Source organism: Chiroxiphia lanceolata, chromosome 3, assembly GCF_009829145.1.
Source record: "Chiroxiphia lanceolata isolate bChiLan1 chromosome 3, bChiLan1.pri, whole genome shotgun sequence".
NCBI classification, from domain to species: Eukaryota; Metazoa; Chordata; class Aves; order Passeriformes; family Pipridae; genus Chiroxiphia; species Chiroxiphia lanceolata.
The window spans coordinates 62,204,042-62,231,966 of record NC_045639.1 but is presented as its reverse complement, the minus strand read 5'-3'; the positions used below and the strand labels follow the sequence as shown (position 1 = coordinate 62,231,966).

General features: G+C 42.0%; 1 protein-coding gene across 9 annotated transcripts in view; it reads right to left on the bottom strand.

Moving 5' to 3' along the window:
* Positions 1 to 27,925, bottom strand: part of SOGA3 (SOGA family member 3) — a 59,290-nt gene that overhangs the window by 30,106 nt on the left and 1,259 nt on the right. For all 9 annotated transcript variants that reach the window (XM_032681712.1, XM_032681713.1, XM_032681714.1 and 6 more), the window contains exons 3-5: positions 25,116 to 26,074; positions 24,561 to 24,785; positions 21,053 to 21,211 (exon numbers count right to left, since the gene is read on the bottom strand). In XM_032681712.1, coding sequence (XP_032537603.1) covers positions 21,053 to 21,211; positions 24,561 to 24,785; positions 25,116 to 26,000 — 1,269 coding nt within the window. In that variant the 5' untranslated portion in view covers positions 26,001 to 26,074. The remainder of the gene's footprint in view (positions 1 to 21,052; positions 21,212 to 24,560; positions 24,786 to 25,115; positions 26,075 to 27,925) is intronic.

Sequence of the window (27,925 nt, the reverse complement as noted above, 5' to 3'; positions counted from 1 at the left end):
ATGGAAAAAACCAACTTGTTTTTCTTCTTTCTCTCTATATTTTTTTGTGTTCCTTTTAGTAGTCAGGATGGCAACATTTTAATTACAACAGTAGTTGTGGCTATGTAATGACTAGGCAGCACTTTCTATTCTGCTCTACTTGAATTACAACAAATCATCCACAGAGCTTGTATTATTCACCAATGAAATGACAGTGCTTAGCAACAAAATTTTGTAGCAGAAATCAATGAAGAACACACACAATTCAACTGGCAGGATGATTGGGGTAAGTGGATTAGGCCCAGCTGGAATTGGTATGATTTCTTTACTTAAGGAAAACACCATGAGACAATTTCTGATCACTAGAGGTTAAGATCTCACACATTTCAGCTGATAAACAATATCTGCAAAATCAGTGTCCCACAACATCATGCCAGAGCACAGAGGCAATGCTCATACCAAATAAAGAATGCCACATATCAAGAAGTATATCCTGCTATATATAAATGCTACATTTTTCAGAGTTTCTTCCAGAGGTGCATTTCACAATTTACAGTGGCTACTCTTTCTCTCACTTCTCTCAAGCATTGCACTACTACACTCTTCCAATCCAGTTCTCAACATGGAAAAATTTATTGTTGCTAACAAAAAGAAATCCATCGCAGCAAAATAGAAAAAGGAAAACATATGGCAAAGCCAAAAAATAGCAACTCAGATTTCTCCAAGTAAATCTTCATATTACCCCTGCAACTGGACACTGCTAAAATTGCGTGTTGCTTGTTTTGACACGCTAACAAAAGTTAGACTGGGTGAGTGATTCAGCCACCTTCATATATGAAATTTGTTTATTCAAAAGCATTCATGTTAGATCACCTCTAAATATAATTCACCACTTGCTATATTTTTCCCATGACACAGTGTACCACAAAATCTACTGTAGTGCCACTAAAAGCCACCTCTACTGTTTTCTCAACTGTAGCAAAAAATCGGTCCCTCATATTCTAGAACTGGTTTTTTGAAAGTTTGTTGTGAAGGACAGTTTGGAGGCTTAGATAATTTTGCTTCCATATAATTTAAAAAATCATATTCAGTTCACTCTAATGATTATGAGTTAAAAAAATGACAACAGTAAAGCAAGAAACATGAGACTCCTTTTGCACTATCTGATCTGTAAAGCTTACCAGACAGTGCTATGGTGTTAATAACCTTGAACCAAGAATAAGCAAAAAAATGTATATAATACTGTTTCTACTCCACAAAAGAGTTTGGTGAAATAAACACTTGAAGAAAAGTACAAAGATCAGTGTTTACAAAGCCATTGTGCTGTCTACTCTTTTATATGGATCTGAATCATGGGTCATCTACCGCCACCACCTGCGTCTCCTAGAACGCTTCCATCAACGCTGCCTCCATACAATCCTAAACATCCACTGGTCAGATTATGTGACCAGTACATCTGTTCTAGAACAAGCAGCAGTCACAAGTATTGAGGCCATGCTGCTGAGAACACAGCTGCAATGGGCAGGGCACATCTCCAGGATGAAGGACCACCGCCTCCCTAAGATCCTGCTCTATGGTGAACTTGCCACCGGCTGCTGCAAGAGAGGAGCCCTGAAGAGAAGATACAAGGACTCCCTGAAACAACATCTCAGCCTTGGCCATATTGATCAACATAACTGGTCTACTCTGGCCTCCAATCGGGAGGTCTGGAGACACACCATCTATAACGCTGCTGATGCCTTTGAGAACACACGCAGGATCACTCTCAAGGAGAAAAGACAATGCAGAAAGAATCGTGCCTTGCAGAATATACCACCTAAGGAGTCTTTCTGTTGTGCCTTTTGCAGTCGGACGTGTCTATCTCGTATTGGCCTTTTTAGCCATCAGCATGCTTGTAACAAATGTGGGTAAAACCTTTCCCAAATCTTCGTTCACGAAGCCTAGCCATGATGATGACAATGAGGAGTTTGCTAAACTGCTCAAGTATTAATGAAACATTTGAACAGTACTGGGGATTACAAAACCAGTAATTGTGGCATGCATCATTATATTGTATAATCTGTGCTTACCTTTGCTTACCTCTTTACCTGTGAGGTAAAACTGGGTTTCACCTGACTATTCTAGCATTCACTGTAGCCAGCACACATGGGGCTGCACGTGTGTTCTGATAATGCTGAGAAGTGTCCACAGCCTAGATAAGACTGCAGATAATATTTGTATTAGATGCATACCAGATCACACGCAACGGGCAATTCAGTTGTGATGTTCAGCAGCATCAAATCCCCAGTGACCTTCATTGGAGTTTATCCAATGTCTTGCTGGAGATGCTAAGCACTTCTCAAGACCAGATGGCATAATCCTTCTCTTGCCAGCCCTAAATTGCAAGCCAAATGTGCAGTCCAAACATCACCTGCCATGCTCAGTGCTTCTCAGGTGTAAAAAGACCTGAAATCTACTCTGAGAGTAAGACAATGCAGAAATAATTGCATCATGCTCCACCGAGTAGGAAAGCTATAAAATGAACTCAAATTCTTCCTACCTGATTCTAAGCTACAGTAAATATATCAGCAATTAATAAAGAAGTCTTAAGCAAAACATACCAATATTTTTCAAGATTCTCAAATTTGATTATTTCAAGCCTGATCTAGGGGTATTATCTAAAAATTACTGTAGGAAAGCACAGGAGGAACTCCTGATGCATCAAAGGATTTATGCATGCACATGGGTCCCATAACAGCCCTTATCACTCCTCACAGAGCAGGCTAAGGCAAAGGGTGTGCAGCTCCTTGAATCTCCACAGCTATCATTGAACCTTCTCATCTGCACAAAACTGTCCTGTACTCGATTATGGTTAGCTGCCTCCCAACTCTGACACATCTGCAGAGTTTTCAAATATCAGAGTAAACCTACCACCATCTTTACAGTCTTGAAAATACTTGATGAATACTGAACAACTTTTGGGCTGCACAAACTTGGCTCTGTCTGATACAGGGTGACAAGGACCAGGGAAATTAAAATTTGCCCTAAGCCTCTCCCTGTATTTTCCCTTCAATCAGTATGGCTGGGTAACTCATGGAGCTGAATGAACTCTTGACACAAGATATATTTTCGAGTTTTCTGCCACTAGCTCTAATGTAGTGAAAACTAAATGGACACTATCTATTTTGGCAAATTGAAAATGCCTATTCTCCTAAAAAAAAAAATAATTGTTTTTAAAATGTCTCCCTTATACTGCAACTCTTATCAGTGCAGTTTGCCAGCAACCAACTCAAGATACTGGCCTTGTCTGTCACTGGCACAAGTACATAGAATAATACAACACTTTATTCCTCCCACCACCCTTCAAGAGCAGGAGGAGTCTTGGGTATTTCTGTATTCTACTTCCTTGCAAAATTAAGGCATGAATGAAAAATCAAAAGATAATTGAAATACAAAGATGCACATCCTCCCTGTCCATGAAGCAAATACTAAGCATATCCCCACCAGCTCTAGCAATGCTCTCTTCATGTTAAAACTGGTGTATTTGAAAACGCTGCTAAGGAAAAACACAAAATGAAAGCAATCTTTATTACTTCACTACAGGGAGAAAAATAGTTCTCATGCAGTCTTTTGCATGACTTCATATTGCAGAAGAGAAAAGAGGAGCTGCCCTCCAATATTTGTATTATTTCATTTGTATTTATTTAGGAGTTATTTCAGTTATCATTTTCAAAACCATTATTCATTTGCCAATTAAAAGAGAAAAAAATAAAAGAAGGGGAAAAGATACACAACATTTGCACTTTATCTAGAGAAACCTTTTGCAATTGAACAAAAACCACATTGCCAGAGCATATAATGGTAACTCTGTGGTATAACTAGGTAAAAGCATTCTTTGCAGTGCATAAATGAAGCAGCATATTTATGCTTTGATTACATTTGCTTCTGTCTTTTCTTTATTTGAAAAAAATCCCGAGCAATGGAAGACGAAAGATGCCTTTTCAAAGCTCTCACTATGGTCTGGTCAAATATCTGGCCAAACTCTGATACTTTGCTTCCTGTGATTACACATTCCTTCATCCACCAGGATATCATGAAATAGTGAAAGCAATTTATCTGAGGAGGAAGAGGTCTCCTGTCATTTGACTCTTTAAAAAGATGGAAGAGCTAGATATTCTTAGTTCCTCAGTGCTATCCAACTAGGCCTCATTGCAGATGGAGAAATCACAGTTGTCTTACACTTGGCTCCCTAATCCTGAAATGCAAAAGAAAATCTCAGAATACCATGAATATTTTGGAATGCAAGTGCAGGAATAAGGTATTTTATTCATAGTGACGCCAGTTAAACCTCTTCCTAGGGCTTCCTAAGTTTGTGTTTATTTGTCAACTCAGCTATTTGTCTGTTTTGAGAGAAGAGAGTCAGTCTTTTTGCCAGGGTTTGCACAACGTCTAGTCCAATGTACTGCCCCAGTCTTTATTTGAGACTGCCAGCATGACAGACAGCCTGTCAACATAGTTCAAACCATCACCACATAACAATAGCAATAATCACAGGCACAAACATGGATATGGCAATTATGAATTAAATACATATGAGATTTTGTCAAATATAAAGAGTTTTCATTCTCACACCTAGTATCACATGTAGAGTTTTCCAGTCTTCTTAGAGGAATATCCCAGAAGAGATTCCAAACAGATTTTCATGAGAACAGGAAAGTGCAAGCAACCAGACAAAAATGCATATCTATAACCAAAAAAAAAGGTTCATCTGAAAATGAGAAGTAATGAGAAGGAAAATAAGTATGATTCTGCATACAATGTGCACCTCTACACTGCTTGCTGGAAATGTATACAGAAGCCAGTTTGCAAAGTTGTGGGCTGATCAAACATGTACGTTTGTGTTTGTGCTCATTTCATACTAAAGATTTGTATGAAATGCATATACAGCCCTCACAGTCCCTCACCCGGATTCACAGGGTAGATGGCATCAAGCACACACATCTGTGTGTTTGTAGGCACACAGCAGAGAAAGGGGCTTTGAAGCTTGCCCTATGAGACTGTACATCTCTGACAATACCTCCAGTTATGGGGACATCTCACAAAAATCAGATTTTAGAGTTCATTTGAAAGGATGCTAAAATTTAAGATGAATTCAGGTAGAAAAAACTCTGAAATCAGCGCTTGGCCTAGAAGCCTGAGCAGTGAGCAGAAGATTTTCTATTAACAAGGGAAAGAATTACAGCTGTTGTGTCAGCAATCATCAGTCTGTTCTCTGGCTATAAGGAGGGGTCTTCTATTACACTTGGTCTCTTCGTTTGCTTGTATTTTCTTGGGAAAGTTCTATTCTAAAGCTAGCTTTTTGTAAATTGACTGAAAAATATTTTCCTCAATATAACATATGGGGAAGTTTCAAAGGTGTTTGGGAACTTAGATTATTGAAAACAGAGAATCAGTCTCTGCAGTGCTCTGAAGTTATGCCAATGTGATCCTACCATAAATTAAATCTACATTTTGAGCAGCTCATGTAAAGAACATAGAATCACAGAATCATAGAATCAGCTAGGTTGGAAGGGACCTCAGAGATCATCAAGTCCAACCCTTGATTCACTACCACTGCGGTTACTAGGCCATGGCACTAAGTGCCACATCCAGTCTCTTTTTAAAAATCTCCAGGGACGGAGAATCCACTACTTCCTTGGGTAGCCCATTCCAATGTCTGACCACCCTCTCTGTAAAGAAATTCTTTCTAAGATCTAACCTAAACCTCCCCCAGCACAACTTGAGACCATGCCCTCTCGTCTTGCTGATAGTTGCCAGGGAAAAGAGACCAACCCCCACCTGGATACAACCTTCTCTCAGGTAGTTGTAGAGAGTATGCTCTAGAAAAAACTTTGGAGGCTAGAAGCTAAAATGGAAGGAAGATGTTTTAGGAGTTTGGACATCCCCATATCTACTTTTCTCTGGTACCACTCTGATCTCACATAAGCCTGCGTCCAATACCTTTCGTGGTATTTCAACAATGCAAAGATGGAAATGAGGGAAGGAGAATATTGCAGCATTGGTTGGAGCAGCTTCACTGACTTCAAGAGGCTCATAAGACCTATGACTTGTGATCCATGTCTCATCCTTATAAATGATAACTCTTCCCCCTAACTGAAATCTGCTCAGGTTCTTAAGGGAAAAGCTTATTCCCACCAAGGGACGGGACTGTGGCTCTTAGGCTGACTTAAAACCTTAATGTAGAGGTTGATTTAAGACTATTATTTAAAGGTTCTCTTTGCTAGGAATGTGAAAATCTCATTCTAAAAAGAAGCTTGACAGTCATCAGCTCATTATAAATATTTGATCACTGGGATGCATTTTTAACTAGCTACCATGAACAAATATCTGACTCTTCAGAATTTATCATAAATGTCACTGAACCAGCAAATCACCTGCCACAGCAACCCTAATGGGGTTATGCAAGAATCAAGTCTTCATCCTACACTAATTAACATTTTTTGCCACTACCTGGAAAAAAACCACATAAAATAATATTGGATTAAGGCTGCAGATAGGGTAAAGACTGGAGAAACATTAAATATTGAAAAGGACAGTCACTGATACAAACCTTGGAGCAATCAAATATCTGTTTTAATATGTGTAAATATGAAACACACATGCAAGAACAAGGAGTAACAAGAATGCTAACACAACAGGAGAAGAGCCTAGAGAATAGAGAAGATCTCTTGAAAAGCCACATCTCTGAAAAAAACTACAGGGTCGTAAACAGTAATCAGCTGAAATAATATCAAGGTGTAATTTTGTGACCAAAAGGTTTAATGCAGGATGTAGATGTCAAAACTGAGGTTCACTGTGCAATAATTAGAAATAGATATGCCTCTCCACAGAATCAAACCAGCCTCAGACAAGTGGAATGATTCACTTTAAAGTAGTGCCCACCTTCCTCCTTTGAGGGAGGTCAAATTCCCTATTTAGGTTAAATACTTAATTTTTAAATGGCTAAATGATATCAACTCTAAGCATGAAGATTAAAAAAAACCACAACCAAAAAACAAACAAACAAACAAAACCAAAACAAAACGGCAAAAAAATCAAACCAAACAAAAAAACCCCACAACAAACCAAAACCAAACCACAAACAAACAAACAAAAAACCACCAAAGCATTGATTCTGTACTTTTGAATTTAGCATGGTAGTAAGAAAATGTTTCCTGACTGGTAACTAGCAAATTCAGTTGAGAAGGGAGGTGCAAATTTTTACCGGTTCCTGAGACAGTTTAGGCAGAGCTGTGGTAGACTATTCTCAGCTGTCAATTTTTAATACAGACAAGAACCCTTTTCTGAAATGTAGGCATCAGTCTGAACAAATTTAATTGGGGTATTTTATGACCCATGTTATTCAGAAGACCTGACTAGTTGATCATATAATACAGTTCTGGCCTCACAATTTCTGAACACATGAAGCCCAACCAAAATTTGGAAACTCAGCAACAATACTCCTAGAAGCACTCCACAAAGAAAATGAAGCTCCTAGAAGCACATCACAAGGAAAATAAACGTTTAAGAGTATCTATGTGTACCACCAAGGCAATGTTCCAGTTCAAAACTACTTCTGAGGCCCTCTTACTGGTGCTTCTAATTAATCATTTAATCAAAGATCTAAACTGGTAGCATCTGTAAATTTAAAATAATTCAGCCAAGCCTGTAATATAACAGGCTCTTGGTAATCAGGCCAGTTGGATGTCATCATCGGTCATGCTTTGCAGGGATGTGGAAGCCTCTCATCACACACAACACTGATGGCAAATACCTTCTAAGTGCAGCTACTCATCTGTGATATAAGCAAAGGGCTTCATTGTTATGCTAACCTGGATTTATTTCTAACCTAGCAAAAGTAAATTAACACAATCATGCAACTAAGGTGAGACAGAGCAAAAGAGGCTTAATACCCAGAGGTCCCATTCTACACATCTCAATATATGCAGTTGTTAATACTAGCAGTGGAGAGGGAAAAATCACATAATATATCAAAACATCTCAGCAGAAACAAACACTTTGGAAAAGCATACCTGCACATCTAAAAGGTTAATCCACTGCCCTTTACTTCAAAATAAGAAATCCAGTGCTTGGAATGCTTAGCTATGGGGCATTACCAAAATCTGAATCTGCTTAAATGCCAGGGGGTTGCATTTCTTTATATCATGAACACTGCAGTAAGAGAAAAAAACCCAAAACATCAAAAGCCTGGTGTTCTTGTTCTTGAATTGATTCCATGTGATTTAGAAGACCCACTGGGCTGATGCCAGAACCCAGCACACCCTATAGCTGGGCCTTCTCCCTGTCAAGTGACATACACTATAGAATATGGCTCTAAATGTGTGCAAACGAGAGGGTCTAAAATATGAAGGAGTCTAAAAGAAGAGGGTCAAACATGCCATTTTGCTCTCCAAAGTGTCACATACTTCCAGGGCAGTTCAGAGGTAAAGCACAACTAGCACACTGGTAGTTGATGTAGAATCAGCTGGCTGCCTTGAATAGTCACACAGTCTCTACTCCTGTCCAGCCCACCACAGAAGCCATTTGTTGGGCAGTATTCCCCTCCCCTGTACTGTGTACAATACATTCTTTGTTGCATTTTGTTCTTCATACATCAATCCCCTTACTGCATGTGAGGTATCTGCCTGAAGGAAGGTTTAGTACTCTGCCCACAGACACACACATGTACAGATATATGGCACAGAACACAAGTAGATGCACAAACCACTGTGCCTATCAGTGCCACAGGGAAAATGCCCTCCTTGATAGCATGTAGCTGCCTCTGACTTCCTGTTAACTCCTGTGTTTTGTCTGAGAAGAAAGTCAGCTTGGAAAAACCCTGGATTCTCCTGCTTAACAGAAGTAACTCGCAAACCATTTCCTTTCTCCCTTTCCAGAACTGGTATTTTCATATGCTCTGCTGTAAAATGGGAAATTAGATTCTGCTTGTTGTTAACAAGTACACATCACAGAGTTGATAAAAAGTACAGAGCCATTGAGGCTGAAAAATCTAGTCCAGTCCCCCTGCTCAGTGCAGAGACAAGCAGGCTTCTCAGGGCTTGTCCTGTACAGTCCTGAATTTCTCCAAGGATGGAGTCTCCTCTTCTATAGGCCGTATTTGACCACGTTCACTAAAAAGTTTGTTCTTGTCTTGTCACTGAACACCACTGAAAAGTGTCCGAGTCCTTCTTTGTACCCTACTATCAGGTATTTCATAGAATCATATATCTAGGGCCTCCCCAGACACCCTGCCCATGGGCCCTGGAGCCCCATTTCAGCTCAGCCCAGGAGGCTCCAGGTCCTGTTTGAGCTATGTGAGATGCAGTGTGAGATGTCTGTGTCTTTAGCTCACCACAGTTGTTCCTATTGCCAGTCACAGACTCTGTTGATACACCTGTGGATTGGCTTTCCGGCTGCGCCTCAGACCTGACTCATCACCTTGAACCTGGTTGACAATCTGGTCACCCTAATGGGGTGACAGTGGAACCAGGCCTTGGCTGACAAAACCCCTGCCCCGCTGTCTGTGTTGTTCCCCCGAACTCCCCAAATCACAGGAGGAAGCCAGCCCTTGCTGGTCCCCAACATCTCCAGGCTGAGCAGTCTCAGCTCTCTCAGCACCCCTGGAATTTCACATATGCTCCAATTCCTTATCATCTTCACAGCCCTTTCTCCAGTATGCCCATACGGCCCTCTTGAGATGAGAAGCCCAGCACTCCAGGAGTGGCATCACCATTCCTGAATAGAGGGGAGAGATCACCTCCCTTAACCTACTGACCTCATTCAGGTCAATAATGAAGATGTTAAACACAATTGGCTATACACTGACCCCTAGGGTCCTGCCAAAAGCCTGTATGTTCTAATAGGCCTTCACCACCCAGATGAGCTTCAGCAGGGCTTACATCCACAGTCCTGCCCACAGCCCCAAGAGGTCCACCTGACTTCAGATCTGGGCCTTGCATCCCTGCATGAATTCCATTGTAGCTGTATCCAGCTCTGTCATAGCTGTGGATGGCCATGGACCCTCTTGATCTTAACCCTCATCCGCAGCCTGACTTCCTGGCTTAACCTTGCATTTTCCCCTTGATTACTAGACCTGTGGATTAATATCTAAGTTTAACCTCAGAGCTCCCTGTCACCCCATGACCTGGATTCCTGCTTGATTCCAGCTGCTCTCCCTAGGCTGGTTCTGGTCACTTTGTTGGATACTGCTAAACCAGACCCTGGCTGTGCTGCCCCTGCCCTATGCTCTGTGTTGTTGTGCTTGGCTTCTCTTCCCAGTTCTTAGAGCAGCTGGCATTTGCTGTTTCCTGACAGGTACACCACCAGGCACCAGACTCCAGATGGACTTTGCACTGCTGATTGCAACTGTTTGAACCTGGTAGTTCATCAGATAGTTTTCAGTCAACCTCATTGTCCAGTTATGTAGCCCATACTTTATCAGCTTATCTAGGAGAATGCTATGGAAGAGGTTCCCTACACCATTAGAGTGCATACATTTTCACTCATCTTCACATTGTAGCTGATATACCTGTAGAGGCCCTTCTTGTTGCCCTTTGACATCCCTTACCAGATTCCAATCCAGCGGGTTTTGTCTTTTCAAACCCCACTGCTCTATGTTCTGACAGTGTCTCTACATTTTTCTAGGATCACCTTCACTTGATTTCCTGCACACTAGGATGGACCATGGCTATTGTTGCAAACAATAGCCTCACCACACTGCATAATCTTTTTTTTAAAGTGCACTAGAAACAAACATAAGAGATGTTATAAAGCATTTGAAACAAAACATTTTTTTTTTTATCCTGGAGAGGGCAGGGGAGAAGATGAATTTGAAAGAGAATGACCAAGCCAAATTAAAAGCCCAGAGTATCATGCTACATTTTTTGCATTTTATGTGCCTCTAGGATGCTAGTTAACAAACAGTATCATCTCTCCTTCAGGAACTACTTACTAATCACACATAGCAGTACATAAAGAAGCTACCCAGGCTTCACTTGGCTTTTCTGATTCTGTAAGTACTGGGCACTTTATGCCAGCCACCTAAGTTTCCCAGAAGGATCATTCTAAAAAAAGTAACAAGTAATATATTGAATAGTAAATACAGCAATTTCCTGTTTGAGCTATGTGAGATGCAGTGAGAGATATCTGTGTCTTTAGCTAGCTGTGTCTTTAGCTGTGTCTTCAGGTAGTTTTGCTGTACATGTCTGTTTTCTATGTTCCTTTTGAGGTCTTGCCACTCTGTTTCACCTGTTCTTACACTGGAAACTGCACTGAGGTTACTCCCTGAGGGCCCATGACATGTTCCAGAACAGCCATCTGTACTATGACATGACAAGGTTCTCCTTCCTCACACTGACAGCTGAGTTCAGCCAAAATGCAGGACAGTGCTTAACTCCACGGTGCTACATCCTGCTTACTCTCTCAAAGCCAGAACAAACTACCTATGGCTGTGAGGCTCTGCCAAACTTCTATCAGGAACACAGGAACCTAAAAGATGCATTGGGAAATTCCATGTGCAGAATAATTGAAAAATCTACCAGGCTACAGAGTGTTCCGTTCTTTTTTTTAACTGTAGATTTCACTAGCAGCACCAGAGATCATAAAGACTAAAAATTATTTCATGTGGAGTTGCTGAAGAGCTCAATTAAAGACTGAGAAAGACAGCCCTGAAACCAGCAGTAACCACATGCACGAAAGAATAACAGAGCTATGCTAACTTTCCTTTCAATCTGAAACATGCTCAGCTTTGATCTTTATCAACACATTGCAAACGCTCTGTTATTTCACGTGTTTCTTTGAAGGGACAGGTGCACTTAAGCACTAAGGACTAAATACAGTGGTATAAGGGACAGAAAGCATGTATAACTATTATTCATCAAAGGCTTGGTGAGACTTCAGTAAGATGACGACATTTGGTGTACACTGATTCCATACAAAAACATGTATCTAGACCTCTTGTTCAGTACCAAAAGATGTCTCTGTTCTTCCGCCATAAAACCTTCCAAGTGATAAAAAGAAATTTTACAAAGTCACATGGACTTCCTTTAAATCTAGAAAATTCTGGCCTACCCCTACTCTCCCATTCATGTTTTTGTAGCAGTACAAAGAGGTCGAATTTGTCCTCTCTATCATGCAATCTCTTTCTTTAAGAAACTAAGGAAATCATACACAGTATCTCACAAAAAAATTCCAAAGACCTGGCAAAACTGGTTCTAAATAAGATGTTAGTTAGAATTTGAAAAGCATAATATATTATTAAAAAAATGTAAGCAAAACAACAACAAAAGAACAAGTGTGGATTACGTACTATCTGTGGATACAACTGTGAAAGGTAATATGATAGCTATTGAAAAGCCAGCTAAACCAGGGAGTTAATTTTTAAGTTACCTGGCAACTTTTTCTTTCATTTGAGCAATCAAGTTGGTACCTCTATGTCTAAATTACATATATGGACATTTGAATGTCCGTTTGAGTAAAAATATACTGAGACCGTGAAGTACAAAACCAAAAACTTGTCTTCTGTGACCAAGGACCATTACAGAGCCCTGTAAAACTGGATTTCCCCAAATTTCCTCCATTTGTTAATGTGGTATCGTATTTTCACAATTTTAGTGAAGTCAGTAGCGAGATTACCTACTTCTTTCTCCTTTAGATCTCTAGAAAGTCATACCCTAAAGTCTGTAGCAAGAGAAATACTCTTTTACAACCTGCCCCAAGGTGAGTTCATGACCACAAACTATTTTCTCTGGTAACCAGTTACCACCTACGCCACAGTTACCACACTGCCCATTATTCCTACAGACAACTGGGAATGCCAGCTATATTGGCTTTGTCACTGCTGATGATTGCCCCTTGCCAAGTAATTCTCAGCAGTGGGAACTCATATGGCAGCAACAGACTGGACTTGCTGTTCTTCATCTCATTTGCCATCTCATCTGGCTCTATACCAAGTCAGAGAGCCTTTGCCTAGTTTTTACACTAGTAAATTAAATGGTCAGGGACTGTTCTCAGGACCTGATGCCAACTGGCACTTCATAATTCAGTCTCCTTTCAGCTATGATGACAATACAGCTAAACTTCCCTACAGCTTCCTTTCAAACAAACAGGACCATATCCAAATTGTCAATCAGGAACAAGCTCTGACCCAGGCTAGACCCCAAATTATGCCCAAGCACTGAAGCAGTGGTAGCTGATCCAGGTCAAAAGATCTGAGGCATGTACAAGGAATCACTTGTCAGCGTGCAGACCCTTCTTTAGCCTGATTTACTTTATAAATATAGTTTACTTTACTTTATAAATATAGTTTACTTTATAAATATAGTTTTTGACTGATGGAAGCAATTCTATAGCAAAGAAAAACTTTGAGAAGCATGATCCAAGCAAAAAAAAGTCTCAGGTGCTTGAGATCATGATGTTGGGACTCCTGTCCTTTCTCTATAACATAGTTTCTATGTTTGGAAGCTCAGCTCTTATTCTATGTTTCCATTTTAGTTTTTTTGAAGATGGTCATTATTTTTTTCCTTTAAAATACACCTTATTGCAAAGAGACTCTGATTTTATCCGAAGACTGTATATAATATCAACAACACCTTTGACAGATAGCTTGCAAATCTAAGGCTGCTGATAACTATTACAGAAATTAAGGAAAACAAAGTAAGATTCTGACACAAGGAAGGAACTCCCATGTTCCCATGAAACCAGAGTAACACCATTATGCTTACAGGTTCAAAAGAATAGATCAGACTTTATTTTGTGATGGCTAAATCAGTTTCTGTTTTAAACCTGTTCTAGATATAGTCTTTTTCACTACAGCTGCCAGCTTTCATTATTACTTTCCAGTTGGTCATCAATCCTGCCACTCCTTTTACACATCCTTGCAAATTTTCATACAATTCAATAGGAATTCACAAAACAGCACAGCAGCTTGAAAGACAGAAAAATACCACCTCCAGACATCTTTACTCACAAATCTCTTCACAATAACATATTTATGGAGCTTTATTCTTTGGACTCATTCACTATTTATTACATATGTTTTGGAGTATATTATATTGACCATCAGGCTGTTTAGCTTTAATTTTGAGTAACTCTCTTGAAGAAAATAGCTGATGTGAATTGCTGATGGCTGATATATAATTAAAATCTAATTTTATGAAGTTTAAGTGCAAACTGCTTCTAAAATGCACTTTTTCCCCTATTTATGGCATGACATTTTCAGAGAAGCACTACAACAGATTTTGTAACAGATTAATATTTTTCTCCATTATGATTCTTTTCTCATATTCAAAGAACTAAACCGATGCAAACTCTGCATATCTCACTCACACACTGTGAAATCACAGTGTGCTCTGAGCAAGTATGTCAGAAGCACACCCTCACAGATCATGAATAGCATCCCCGCAGAGTACTGCTTTTAAAGGAACAAAATATTTGGGCAAGATACCAAGGGTAACAGAATATCACACAAGCAAGTCTGAAAAGTAACCAGGGGTTATGCATCTACTGGAATGTGGTGCTCAAAAATCATTGAGCTAGCTGTGCTTAGAGATGGAGAACTTTTTTTTCTTTTTCCTGTACTAACCCAGGCACACACTTATTTCTCATCTCTTTTTAAAAAACCCTTTCATTATCCTGTTGTTCTCTTCACCAAAGCAGATTGAATTTTGGTGAGGCAACAAACCGAAATTCCAGATCATGGAAACTCTCTGCTTAACAGTACTATTAGTAAAAGTGTAGCTGATACACTTAGCGTTTGGGTACTCCAAAAGACCCAGGAAGGAGCTGGACTGGTGAGAGCCCTATTAAACCTTCCCCTGCTGCCATCTGGTGCCAGGAGCAAGTAAATTACCCTAACTGTCCGAAGAGTACTGCTTACTGCTCTGAGCCTGTGAGGCTGAGCAGCTACATCAGCAGGTGTACTAGCATCTCATCTCTCTCTGCCTTGACCTTGCTCCCTTCATTACCAGCTGTTTAAAATGAGACTCTAACTCCGAGGAAAAAAGAAAATATGAGGTGCAATTATTATGTGCTTGGTAGACAGTATGATGGAGGAGACTCAAACTTTCCCTTTCAAAGCAGCACAACCAAGTATCCATCTCCAGTGACTTGTATGCATGCAGCATGGGCCACAAACAGAAGCTAGAAGTGCATGAACATCTGCACAGTTATGACCTCACTGGAATCATAGAGACCTGTCAAGATAACTCACATGCCTGGAGTACAGCAATGGATTGATGAAAACTCTGAAGTTGAGGAAGGGTTTTGCTCTACGCAAAAGAGCAGTTCAATTGCATTTGGTGTTGTCTTGTAACAGGTGATGGGCCAACTGGGAGCTATGGGCACAAATCAGAGGACAGAGAAGCATGGTGGCATCATCTGGAGTATCTTCTACTGACCATCTGACGCATAAGAGAAAATAGATGAAGCATTTTTCAGACCACTAGAAGTCACGTGATTTTTGCAATGGATTGAAGACAATTTTTGCCACGGGTGATTAATGTCAGCTGTGGGAATTACTTGTTGCAAATAAAGAAGCATTGGTCAGGGGTTTGATGGCCAATGGTAGCACTGGCAGCCTACTATGAGACTGTAAGGTGGTGAAGTTTAAGGTCCTGAGAGAAGGGACCAAGACAAGTACCAGATGAGAAAGTTCTGAAAGCATCCAAAAATGTAGCACTGCTGTTGGACAGGGTTGCCTTGCCCATTGGAAATGCTGCAAACCACCACTCATTATGAAACTTGTTTCCAGTTTCTTGCAACCTCACTACATTTTAGATGTTGCAGATTTTCCACGCCAAGCATCTGTCCCGGAATAAGTTATCAATATGGTTAATATCTTTTAGAAAATTTTAGCAAAAATATTCATATTTTTTTAAGATGAGAACATTCTTTTTTGCTCATAATAAATTATTCTAGCAACTGTTCTTTTGAGAAGTTCCAATATGTCTGTGTTCTGGAACATTTTTGTGTTTATACATTTCTAACTGTATAAAATCATGACATAACCTTTCAGAAATCTTCCATTCCTATACAATGCCAGCTAATTATTTGTTGGAACTTACCAGTTTAAGTTGCTGAAAATTCTATATTTATGAACTACCACACCCTCTCCCACTCCAGCTATCAATCTGCACATTTTCTCCAGCTGACAGATCATGTTCAAACTCCAGGCCAGAAGGCAAAACCTAACTAGTCCTGTGATTGCTGTTCCATGAGAGTCTAGATAAAGCTGAGTCTAGACATTAGAATCAGAAATCCTCCCTTCACTGCTCACAGTGATATAGCTGCTATCTCCCAGCACAGTGAGTGATCCTCCACAGCTCTCTCTCCAGACGCAAAAACGAAGAGCTAAGGCTTGGAAATAAGGAAAGGAACAGAACAAACTAAGGAAGCTGACAGATTTATATGAGGGGTTGGGAGAATCAGGGGAAAAGGACAAATTTTGCAGCAGAGAGAAGTTGTAACTAAGAAATGCGGATAAAATATCTGGAGTAGAATAAGGGCTAAATGAACTGGAATATACTCGAAATCCGGAGAGGAGATTGGACACTCATGAGGAGTTGGAAGGATACAGGGAAGGAGGGAATGGTGGGGGAGAAGGACAAGACTAGAACTTAAGAATCAGTAGACAGCAAAACAGCCACTACTACCACACATATGAAAAAAAAAAAAAAAGAAGAAATGAAAAAACAGACACAAGATCAAGACCGAGTGAGAGAACCTGGAGAATTTGAGGCTTTGTAAGTTATAGACGAAAGACTTGAAATAAGCAGTTGTGGTTAAATGACAGGAGAAGGGGCTTAGAGAGAGAAAGGGCTGTGAGACAGAAGAGATATTCGATTTTTATCAGAGACAAGCTGGGCAAGCTGGTATTGGTGATAAGAGGACCGGGGTAGGAACACTCCTTACTAGTTCTTACACAGCTTTCCAGTTTTGGGGTTTTGGTGTTTTGTTTGAGGGGTTTTTTGGGGGGGGAAAGGGGAGGGGTGGAATTTGGGTTTGTTTGTGGGGGTTTTTTACAGCAGTTTTTGTGGAGAAATTTCCAGCTACCCTCCTGATTTCTGTGCAGCCTGAACACTCAGAGAGGTGAAGAGAGCTAATCTGTGCTTAAATGGCAGGCAAAGGTTGCAAGAATAAGCAGAAAAGTGTAATTATTTTCCCGTGGTCCTGCAGCATGTTAGTATCTAAATCAGGAACAGAATTCAGGTTCTTCCTCCCAGCTCCAATGCCCAGTTCCCCAGACCATATTCTTCCATTTCCATGCAGTGTACAAAGAGACAGACTGACAAGACAGGCACCACTCCAGCAAAACACAGACCCATGCAGGGAGGCATAAACTCCTCTGCCTGCAGTCTGAACTGAAGGGACAGAAGACATCTCTGGTTCATGTGCCATGTAGCCATGTTTATCACAAGTTCTATCTCTGACCAAATACTTACGCTAAGAAGAAGAAAATGGTGGCTTGGCAACATCACCCTTAAGTGGCTGTAAGAACTGAGCTTGGAGCGCTAGCAGAGCAATCTATCTCTATCCAGAGAGATGTATGTCTCTGAAAAACACTGAGCTTCTTGCAATTACATGTCTGCATTGCAATGAGGATTTGTAAAGACCAAGGTTCAGTACATCTGTCATATTTTCCCCCTACTTCATTTGTCTCTCAACAAGCCACCTAAAGCACAGCTAACTGGGAGTTTCCTACATAGCTATAGCAGATGAATGATATATGATATATGATATGGCACTGTGATACCAAAAGCTTTACAAGAGTTAGCTAGGCTTTGCCAAAGAGTTAACAACAAACTAATGAACATTAATTAATTAACAACATGTTGACTTCTTTTTATATAACTGAAAAATTACATCTAGCTATTGTTGGTTTCTCAGTAGGAGGAAGAGGAAATCAGCAGCAGTTGCTACAAAAAAAACCAACACAGATTAAAAATCTCGTGTATCTGTGTGGACATATGCAGGAATAACATTAAATCAAATAGCTGCAGGCTAGGGGACCGAATGCAAAAGTAGCTGATAGAGAATGTATGCATTGCTGGAACACCTTCCAAAACCTGGATGCTTGCAAGCTTCTGCTGTCATCAACAACAATTTCTGATTTGTCGTGAAATTTACCATAAATACAAATAAAGCTCCAAATCAAGAGAGCCAACAGCAACTACCTCTCTATATTAATGGACAAATGCATTCACATGTCTATATTCACACAAATGTTCACTGAAGAACTCTAGATTTGAGTCTACACAAACACATCTGCTAGTATTTATCTTTTATACAAGTTTCCAGTCAAGTCTCCATGCTTTTAAAAACGACTGAGAATCCACACAGAGAGAACTTTGGCTTTGGTCCTGCCCTGGAGACTACCTAACAAAAAATTGTACTTCTGCTTCTTGCATTTTCTATTAAGTCTTATTTTAACTATTCTATGCTATCTCACACTGTTCATTATAAAAGGAGAACAAATTTCCCATGGCAGTCATACATAAACAGATTTTAAGAAGAATGGAAATGTTTGTGTTTCTGCGATACATTTAATGACATAAAAGTACAGAAATCAGTCATTACATATTCTGAGCACTGTTACTATGCTGTGAAACAAAAATGGTTCATTGTCTTTGGAGATTAACTTTGCCATTAATTATAACCTCAAAAAAGTGAAGATTGCAATCCAGACAAAAGATCTTCCATTCATTTCTATCTATGCTGAGTAGAACTTCCCTAGATAGGAGGTTCCATTGATTATAATGGCTGTATTGAAATAAGAAAGGGTTGTAAACCCACGAAATTAGAGGAAATAACTCACAAGTAAACAGAAAATTAATATTATGACTATCTGACAATGACATTTAAGATGCACAAAACCTTTGATTGCCACAGAAGAAGAAAACATATTTGTCACAGAAAAATTCCAATGCACTTCACATGGTTTTGGGTTGTTTTCATAGTTGTTTCACATTAACATTTTCATAGCTTCTTCACAGATTCTAAATTTCAGTTCTGTAAGAATTAGTATTTTTTACCAGCATGCTTCCATGGGTCCCCCAAGTCATGACATGTTTGCAAAGTGCATAATAATTTAGCTTTGCTTCAAACTTGCTTCTCTCTGACTTGTACCAACTATCCTCCAACTTTCCCCATGCTGTGCTGAAAGTCCTAGCCCGAAAAGCAGCCTTCTCCTACTGAAATGGACTCAGCAACCTCTTTGAAGTACATAAATGAAAACTCCTGCCTAATTATGATGACCCATATAATGACTGTGCATGGCAGTTCTCCTCTGTTCAGTATAAGGATGTATATTTCTGACTCTTTGTCCACTCCACCTCTACTATGGTATCAAGTCTTACTTCATTTTTTCATTCTGGCTCAGTGCCCCCATTCTGTGCCAGTGGGAATCATCCATCTGTTTCAGCTTCATAAAAACCACTATTGTGTAGCACAGCCCCTAGTTTAAACATGACACTCTCTCTTTTGGAGTCTCCACTATCCTTTCATTGATACCAACTGCAAAAACAGAAAGGGTAAACACCTAAACCAGAGAAAGAATTGGAGAACAGTATGAGAGCAAGAGAACCATAGTTCCATCAGTGGTCCAGAGGGAAGAATCAGGATAAGGAGAAAGTGACTAGTGATGACACGGATAAAGAAGCCTATTTATTGGTTAATATCAAAGAACATGAGCTATTAAATTGCATTAAACTTCATTATAATCTGAGGATGTGTAAGAAGCAGCAAGGCAAAAGAAGCTTACAGCAGTACAACCTAGTAGAGCGCAGGAGGGTCCAAAGACGAGGATCTACAAGAAAGTAGAGTCTGAATGGACAAGAATAATGAAAAATTCTGAGTAAAACCAATCTTAAAGCACAAGCTGCAAGGATAATTGCAGAAAGATCATGCTCTCACAAAGAAAATGGCCCAGGAAACCAAGTTGGTTTTGATGGCAGAAACCAGAGTGAAAACAGAGGAAGAAAGTCTCAGGGAAATGAGAGGAAAGCTGAATAAGGCTCAGATTTCATGCCCTTTTAAATCTGCAATTATCTGGGATAGCAGCAGAAGGTGGAGCAAACCACCTGTTAATCATCTACTAACATGCTTGAAATTCAGTTCCTGTAAGGAAAACAAGAATATTTTTAATACTACATCACTTAAAGGCAGCACTTGCAGTTCCTAAAAATACCCTAACTTATCATACAACTGAAAATTTCCTGTTGTTCTTAACAACAGAAATACATCTCTTTTGCTTCATAAAAGATCAAAGAAGACCCTGGCATTCCTACTGGCCTATATTCCTAAAAGTGAAAATCTGTGACATTCATTGATTTTTAAACATTGAACTGGAGAGCTGTTGCTAAAAGCTGTTCTGAGAATTCATTCTTAATCAACAGGTTCTCCTCTTACTCCCTGCTTTGTTATCTCTGTTGGCCTAGCTATTACTGCTGTAATGCAATTTTCTGCTTACTTAATGGCACGGTATCTTGCAGTTATATAATGGCAAATTGAGTAATTTTGAAGATTAATTAGATCCAATGTAAAACTATGCTTAGATTGAAAGACCAGGTAGAGTCTCTCACTTCCAGATAAGTCCAAAGAGCATGACTGAACAAGATGGGGAGGTGGATAGATCCCCAGTCTCGGTGCCTGCTAGGCTCTGCTAGGAATCAGCAAGGGAAAAACTATCGGTCTTTGTAAAAACATGTAGGGAATACAGATGCCTCTTAACACACTTCAGCACTCTTCCTGCATGAATCTTTACATAGGTACAATGTATCAAAGCCTCCGAACTCTTGTTACCATCAGCATCACATTTCCCTCCTTGTAGAGGAAAAAACAAAGCCACAACTTGGTTTCTGTTTTGCCTAGAAAACACAGAATATTTTAGTTTGTATTTAGCTTCCCAATCACCACGTTGTACTTCAGCACTCTTTGCAACTTTCAACTTTTGCCTGCCATATTTTTTGACCCCACAAGTAAGAGAAGAAAAACAGTTAGTTCAGTAATAAAAATTTGAGATCTTCAAATAATTGCTATAGAAGTAAATAGCAACACTAACCTCTTTCATTTTTTCCAGTTCATTCTGTAGTGCTTGTTTGGCAATTTCAACTTCTATAAGCTGCTGTCTTAATTTTTCATTTTCGTCTTCTGTTATAGTACGTTTTTCTTCCACATTTTCTAACTCATGATGAAGTCTCACTGATACATCTTTTGCAACCTAAGTGAAATGGTATATCAAAAGAAAGGTTAAAAAATAAATTACTGCTGCAGTGCTTAGTGCCTAAGCAACCATTTAGAGGCTAATTCTGGACGTTTTGATGAAAGTGGTATGTAAGGAACCATGTAGACAAGGACATCCACAGACAGAATTCTAAATTATTCCAAATTCAAGGCAATTCCTTTCAAAAGATGGTACATTGTTCCTATGGACTTCACTGGAAATTACATTAGACACTAAACCTCAACTCCTTCTGAGGTTCTGTTACATCCACAGTTAAACAGGACCTGCAATATTCCTGGAGGCAGTGCATCACCTATCTTCTCTGAACCACAGTTAGTTTATGTTTTTCAATGCACCAAAGCATATGCCCTTCAAATACTTGACATGCAACAGCATCAAAAAGCAGGGCCCATCTTCTCCAGGCCTTCCCTAACTGTGCTTTGAATAGGACCACAAATGGATACGTGTTTATTTCTACTCTGCTAGTTTCTCTCTCCATCATGGACAATTAATCTAAATATTCACTACAATTAATTCATTTTAGGATTAAAATAAGAACAAACAATATTTTTACTGACCTTGTGTTCACCCAAATGATGTCCAATATTTTCAGTGAAAATGAACAATAAGGTTTTTTGGTTGTTGGGGGTTTTTTTAATGCATTTTCACAGGAATAGAGTTAAAAAGCATATGACAAGATCTGACTCCTCTTCTTCATAGAAAGTAATGAGAATCTTGCCCTCCAAGGCACTTGCACTGCATTTTGTGGAACCACTAGAAACTATAATCACACACCAAAAATATTTAAATATACACTAATCACTGTTATGGTGGTGATTTAAACACATAGACACATGATTTGAAAAGCCTAATTTTCTGCTTTTTTTAGAACATGGGAAAGCATAATTAATCCTACTTAGCATTAGCTAGGGGAGCTCAGTGAGCTATCCTTCATGGCTTTGACTAGAATGATCTTTATGTTAGTATGTCAGAGACTTCTTTGACATACTAAAACACTAAAGAAAAATAATAATTGTAAGCAAGCAGTCTAGAAGAATCAACCTAGAAGAATCCAACCAGAAAACAGTAGCAGTTAGTGACTCAGCCTCCTCTGACAAGAAACCCAGTGTGTGTGAATTACAGATACAACACCAACCTCCCCCACTGCACATGCACTCAAGACACATAATGCCCAACAGAGAGTGTGAGTGGAGGGGAACTTAAATTATACCCATACTCCAAAGAGACTACAGAATGAGTTGAGAATCACACCACAGGGCTTTAGATTGATGTCTTTTCCTACACTTAGTGTTAAACTGCTCATTTGGTTGTCCAATCAAAGTAAATGGAAAATCATGGGGGATATTTTAAACAGCATCCTATCAGAATCTGTCTTCAACCCATAGATACAGCCTGGATAGGTAAATAAAACCGAATTAAAATATCATTACTGGGAGCAAATGTTTTGACACAAAATGTGACAGAGTAGCTATTAATGCAGGGAAATCCTACAGAGCATCCTAGGCTACATGGGAAATGGGACTCACTTATGCAAGATACATTTTAATACAGTTACATGCAAGACTATATCTATGAAAGATCAAGTCCTCTAATATATTGCCCATGCAAAATGAAGAATGTTATTTTGGATAGTCATTCTTCAGAAGAGGATTTGGGAACACTACAGACACCTGCACATGAATTATTATGGTTAGCCAGCACCTAGAATTCTATTAGGCAGCAATCTGGCATTCATCCCTACTCCAAAGCAGAACACATTCAGGATCCTTGGGAACACTCTGCAAAAACACTATTCCTTCCCAAAGAGTCAGTCATATAGTTATATAAAAACATGGGAAAAATGCTAATTAAAGTGAGCCCTTTATCCAGCTCAACCTAAGGCCTTAGCTGCTATCTCCTATATTAGCAGGCAAGAACCTCAGCAGAGGTATTCTCACCACTTCCCTGGCTCGCCTGCATGTGTATGACTTGCTAATACAAAGTAACATTGAGACAACAAAGAAGCCAACTCTATAAGCTGGAATCACAATATTCACTTGGAACATGAAGGCTCACATTCAAATTCTGCCTGCAAAGGTGCATATCTCAACTAAGCACCTAAGCATCTTTCTGAATGTGCAAAACATCCCTTGTTTCGAACAGAAATCCCTGTGACAAAGGGATGTTTTCGCTTCTGGCCAGGAACACTATTTTGTTAAAGAGTCATGTGGGCAGTCGTATTTATAGAACTGTCACAGCCACAACAGAAAACATGGGGTTTGATTATGCACAGAAAAGGAATATCAAATAGAAATTTTAATAAGAATGATGACAAGATGGAAAACTTTCAGAAAAGATGATCCAAACCAGGCCTGGGAATAAAATACTCTCAATTCGCTATACCAATTAGAAAGAAGTTTAAAATTCACCTTACTCCAAATCATGTATTAAATTTGCATTATCAACTGCAGTTCACAGAATCCAATGCACCACAGGTAACTAGAATCCTGGGCAGAAGTGCACCCAGTAAGCTCGTATTTGCTATACAGAGGTCTACACTTCCATGAGAAAAGGTGGGAGACCAGTCAACTGAAAAAATTTACAAGTCCTGGTTTAGCAGGAGCCTTTCAAAGTCTAGTAGATGGAAGCAGAAATTAAACTTGCAACTACCTCAAGAAAGCTTTTTTTTCCCCTGTAATTGGACCAATTTAGACTGCAGATGATGGCTATTTTACCAATGACAATCTTTAAATGAGGACTGAAACTTCTCCTCAACAATGGGTTGTGGTTCATTCAGATTTTATGGATGAAATGCAGTTGATTACACATTGAAATCTGATGGGTTTTGTCTGAGGTTTCAGGTGGATTGGAAAATCCTGGATTTGCTGAATGTAACAGCAGTTTTTTACTGACAGCAACAGCATCAGGGTTTCATGTTATGACTCTGCAAGTATTCAATCTGCTCATCCCTTGAAATCTTTTACTAAAGAGTAATAAAATCCCCTCAAAGTCAATGTAGCTATTCAGTGAGGTTGGTTTCATTTCGCAGTGGAAGGGTATGTTTTCCGTTCAGCATAAAGGGTCCAAAACTTTTAGTTCCTAAATTGCATTAGAACAATTTCTTGCACATTATCTTTACAAAAAATGGTTGGACTGAAGCTGAAAATAGCCTATCTCCATACTGGAAGGCCTTCTATTACCAAGGATAGCTCGGCCATTGCTATTCTATGAGGCGCACTGGGTGCACAGTGAAATGGATGGAAATGCCTGACTCATGAGGACTGAGAACACGGTTGTGTCTCCATCTGAGGCGCTCCCTCCCTTCGACACCTGCTCATGTCTGTACCTTGAGGTCCTGCTCCATGCTGCGTATGAGCTCGTTGTCAATCTCGCCAGTCTGGGCATAGCGAAGCCTCTTGCGCTCAGCCTTGCGCAGCCGGTACTGAAGGATCCGGCAGTTCTTGTTGGCTCGCTCCAGTTCGTGGCGCATTTCTTGAAGCTGACAAGCATCCTCCTCAAAGAAACTGTCCCTCATCTCGTCCATCTCTGTTCTCAGCTCATCTATCTCATTCTGGTACCAGGGCGAGAAAGGGATGGGGACGCAACAGGTGGGTCAAAAGCACAAATGTCAGCACGTACAGGGGAAGGAAGCCAAAACAGAGCTCCGCCCCGCAGGGACCGCAGGTAAATACAACCCAGCTCATTAAAAGCACCGCAACGACGCAGGGAAGCGACAGTGCCCACATCCCCCAAAACAGAGCCATCTTAACGCTGCCTCCACCGTTCCTGCCGGGGGAGAAGGCGGCCGGGAAAGTCCCTCCCGGCGCGGGCGTGGGGAGGTGGCCTGACCCCCGCCCGGCCCCGGTTCTCCCCCACCCCCGCCACCGCCCCGGCCACTCACCTTGAGGCTCTCGTTCTCCTCCCGCAGCTTCTCCATCTCTTCCTGCATCTCCTCCTGTAGCTGCGGGCTCAGGGCGCCTTCGGGGCCGCCGCTCCTGCCGTCGCCTCCCGCCTCGCCCTGTCGCAGCCCCTCCGCCCCGGCCGCCGCCATGGCAGCGGGCGAGGAGGCGGAGGCGGCCGGGGGAGGCTCGGCTGGGGCGGCGGCCGCGGAGGCGGCGGAGGAAGCACTGCCGCTGCTGCCGCTGTGATTGCTGACCTTGGTTTGCATCTGGGCGGCCGCCGCCAGCCCTTTCCTGAGGTGGAACTGGATGAGCTCACTTTGCAGGCATCCCTCCTTCCAGTACCCGCCGCCGCCCGCCGCCGCACCGCGGCCCTTCCCCGCACCCGAGGAAGATGGAGGCGCCGGGGCCGCCTCCCCCGCGCCCTTCAGCGGGGACCGCCCCGCTTTCCCCCGCCACTGCTTGGGCGGCGGCGCCGCCGCCCCCTCCCGCTCGCCCCCGCCGGCCCCTGCAGGGGGCGCCTCCTCGGCGGCGCCGGGCGGCGGCAGCGGCTCCTCGGCGGCGGCTCCTCTCCCGGCGGCGGCGGCGGCGGCGGCGGGAGGGGGTTCAGCACCGGCGCCGGGCTGGACAGCTCCCCGCGGCGGTCTGTCGGCGGCACGACCGCGGGCGGCTCGGGGGGCCTGGCCCTGTAGCGGCCGCGCCGAGGCGGCTTTGGCGGCGGCGGCGGCGGCGGGCGGGGCGCGGGAGGCGGCGGCGGCCGGCGGCGGGCGCGGGGCGGTGTCGCGGGCCCGGGCCGGCGAGGATGCTCGCGGCTGCTTCCTGCCGCTGCTGCCCTCGGGATGCAGGCGCGGCTCGGCGGCGGCGCCCCCTGCAGGCGGCTGGCTCATGGCGGCGGCTATCTCGGGGACGCGTCCATCATCCGTGCTGTCCTCCGCCTCCTCCTCCGCCGCCGCCCCGACAGCTGGGGGAGGAGAACCGGAGAAGGCGGTCGGGGTGGGGACGGGGAGGACAAGGAGATGGGCTTCCTGGCAACGGCAGCGGCCAGCGAGCCCGGTCCCTGCCACCCCCCAGCCCTGCCCCGAGCCCACCTGCGGGCGGAGCGGCGGCCGGGGACGCGCCAGCCGAGGCTGCAGCCCAGCGCCAATGGGAGCGGCTCTCGGAAGGGGTGCGCAGGGCTCAGCTGAGGCTGAGACCTGTTCCCACTCCGCCTGCACCTCGGGGCGTTTCCCCAACCCCCATGCCGAACCTTCCCCCGAAGGGCCACCACATTAAGGATGAATTTCCTTGCACACACAAACTTCTCTCTCCCTCGTCCTCAACACGAAGCCTGGGTTGCTAATGCACCTGTCTGCCTGGTCAAAGGCCTCTTCCAGGTGTCTGTCATAGCCAAGTGGGGAAACGCTGCTCTACAAAGGGCTGCACACATGGAAGCAAGTACAGATTTTCCTTCAGCATTGACAAGGATTCTTCCAGGGCAAGGTGACTTGGCAATCGAGGGTCATAAAGGAAAGTGGTTCTTCAATCAGCTTCTAAACACAAATTTGTCCCAGTTTGTTACCCAGATGCACTGTTTCATGTTTATTATTGGTTATGCAGATCAGTAGGTTATATAGGACTGAGGTATAATCGCTCAGCAGATTTTCAAACCAAAGCAAGGAATACAGCTTTATCCAGAACAAAATGTTATGTGGTATTCTCTGAAGGGTGCTCACTTGGCAATTTTCCCATACAGTGAAACAACCAGAGTTTTCGTGGCTGCAACATATTATGAAAAAGGGCTGTTAAAAGCCGTATCATGCTGTTAATGTCGCTCAATATATTCTTTAAAAAATGGCTATGATCCGTAAACTGCTTTCACACAGCCTTTATTCAACTGTCCTTAAAGGGACAACGTGGGCAACAGCAGAAATGACAGCATTCCTAACACAGCCAACCACTTCCCTCCCAGAACATGGCTTAAACGTTCCCTGCTAAAACAGGGAATAAAGAAAGAAGCACAACTGGGCAAAGTCAATGTAGACACTATACCGTACCCTGACAATTGGTTTACTCCCTGGAATATACTAGACAATGAGGCTCTGTTTGCTCTGCTCTCACTGGCAGGAGCACAGCATTTCCTCTCAAATGCACTGTCATTATCAACCCGATATATATCTGGAAAATAATTCTCAAAATGACACAATTAGGCAGAAACCTCCCAGGCATTAATTAGTAAAAAAGGCGCATGGGATTGTAGACCTACCTACCAAAACTTGTATCACAACACTTTATAAAAGATTTGCTTTGCATTTCTATTTAACCAACACAAACGGAATTCCCACACTACAGTTGTTTAGAGCTATATAGGTATGAAATGTATAGAATTAAATTAAAATTAATAATCGGGAACCCTATGCTATATCTGAATCTTTTCGGGAACTTTCACTGCAACTAAGTCATCAGCCGCGACCTGCCAGAACACAGCCAGCACCCTCCATGCCCCGAATTCCAGGATCGGCTACCGCCTACGGTTAAGTTGGCTGATTTTAGATAGATATAAACATATACATTTTTTTTTTAACTGGCACAACGAAAGCCCGTTTGAGCTCAAGTCCGAAATCTCCGTCCTCACAAAACTCCGCGGCACAACCTTCTCCCCAGCGGCAAACCCACGTGGCGCCGGGCCGCGCCGTCTCCGCAGGTTTTCTTGTCCAGGCGAAAAAACGGGTAAATAAATGGCAGCAACAAAAGGGAGCAGTCCGGTGGCTCTACGCGCCGGTGCGGGGCTCTTTTCTGCCCGGGGCTTCGGGCAGGGTAACCCTCCCGGCTCCGG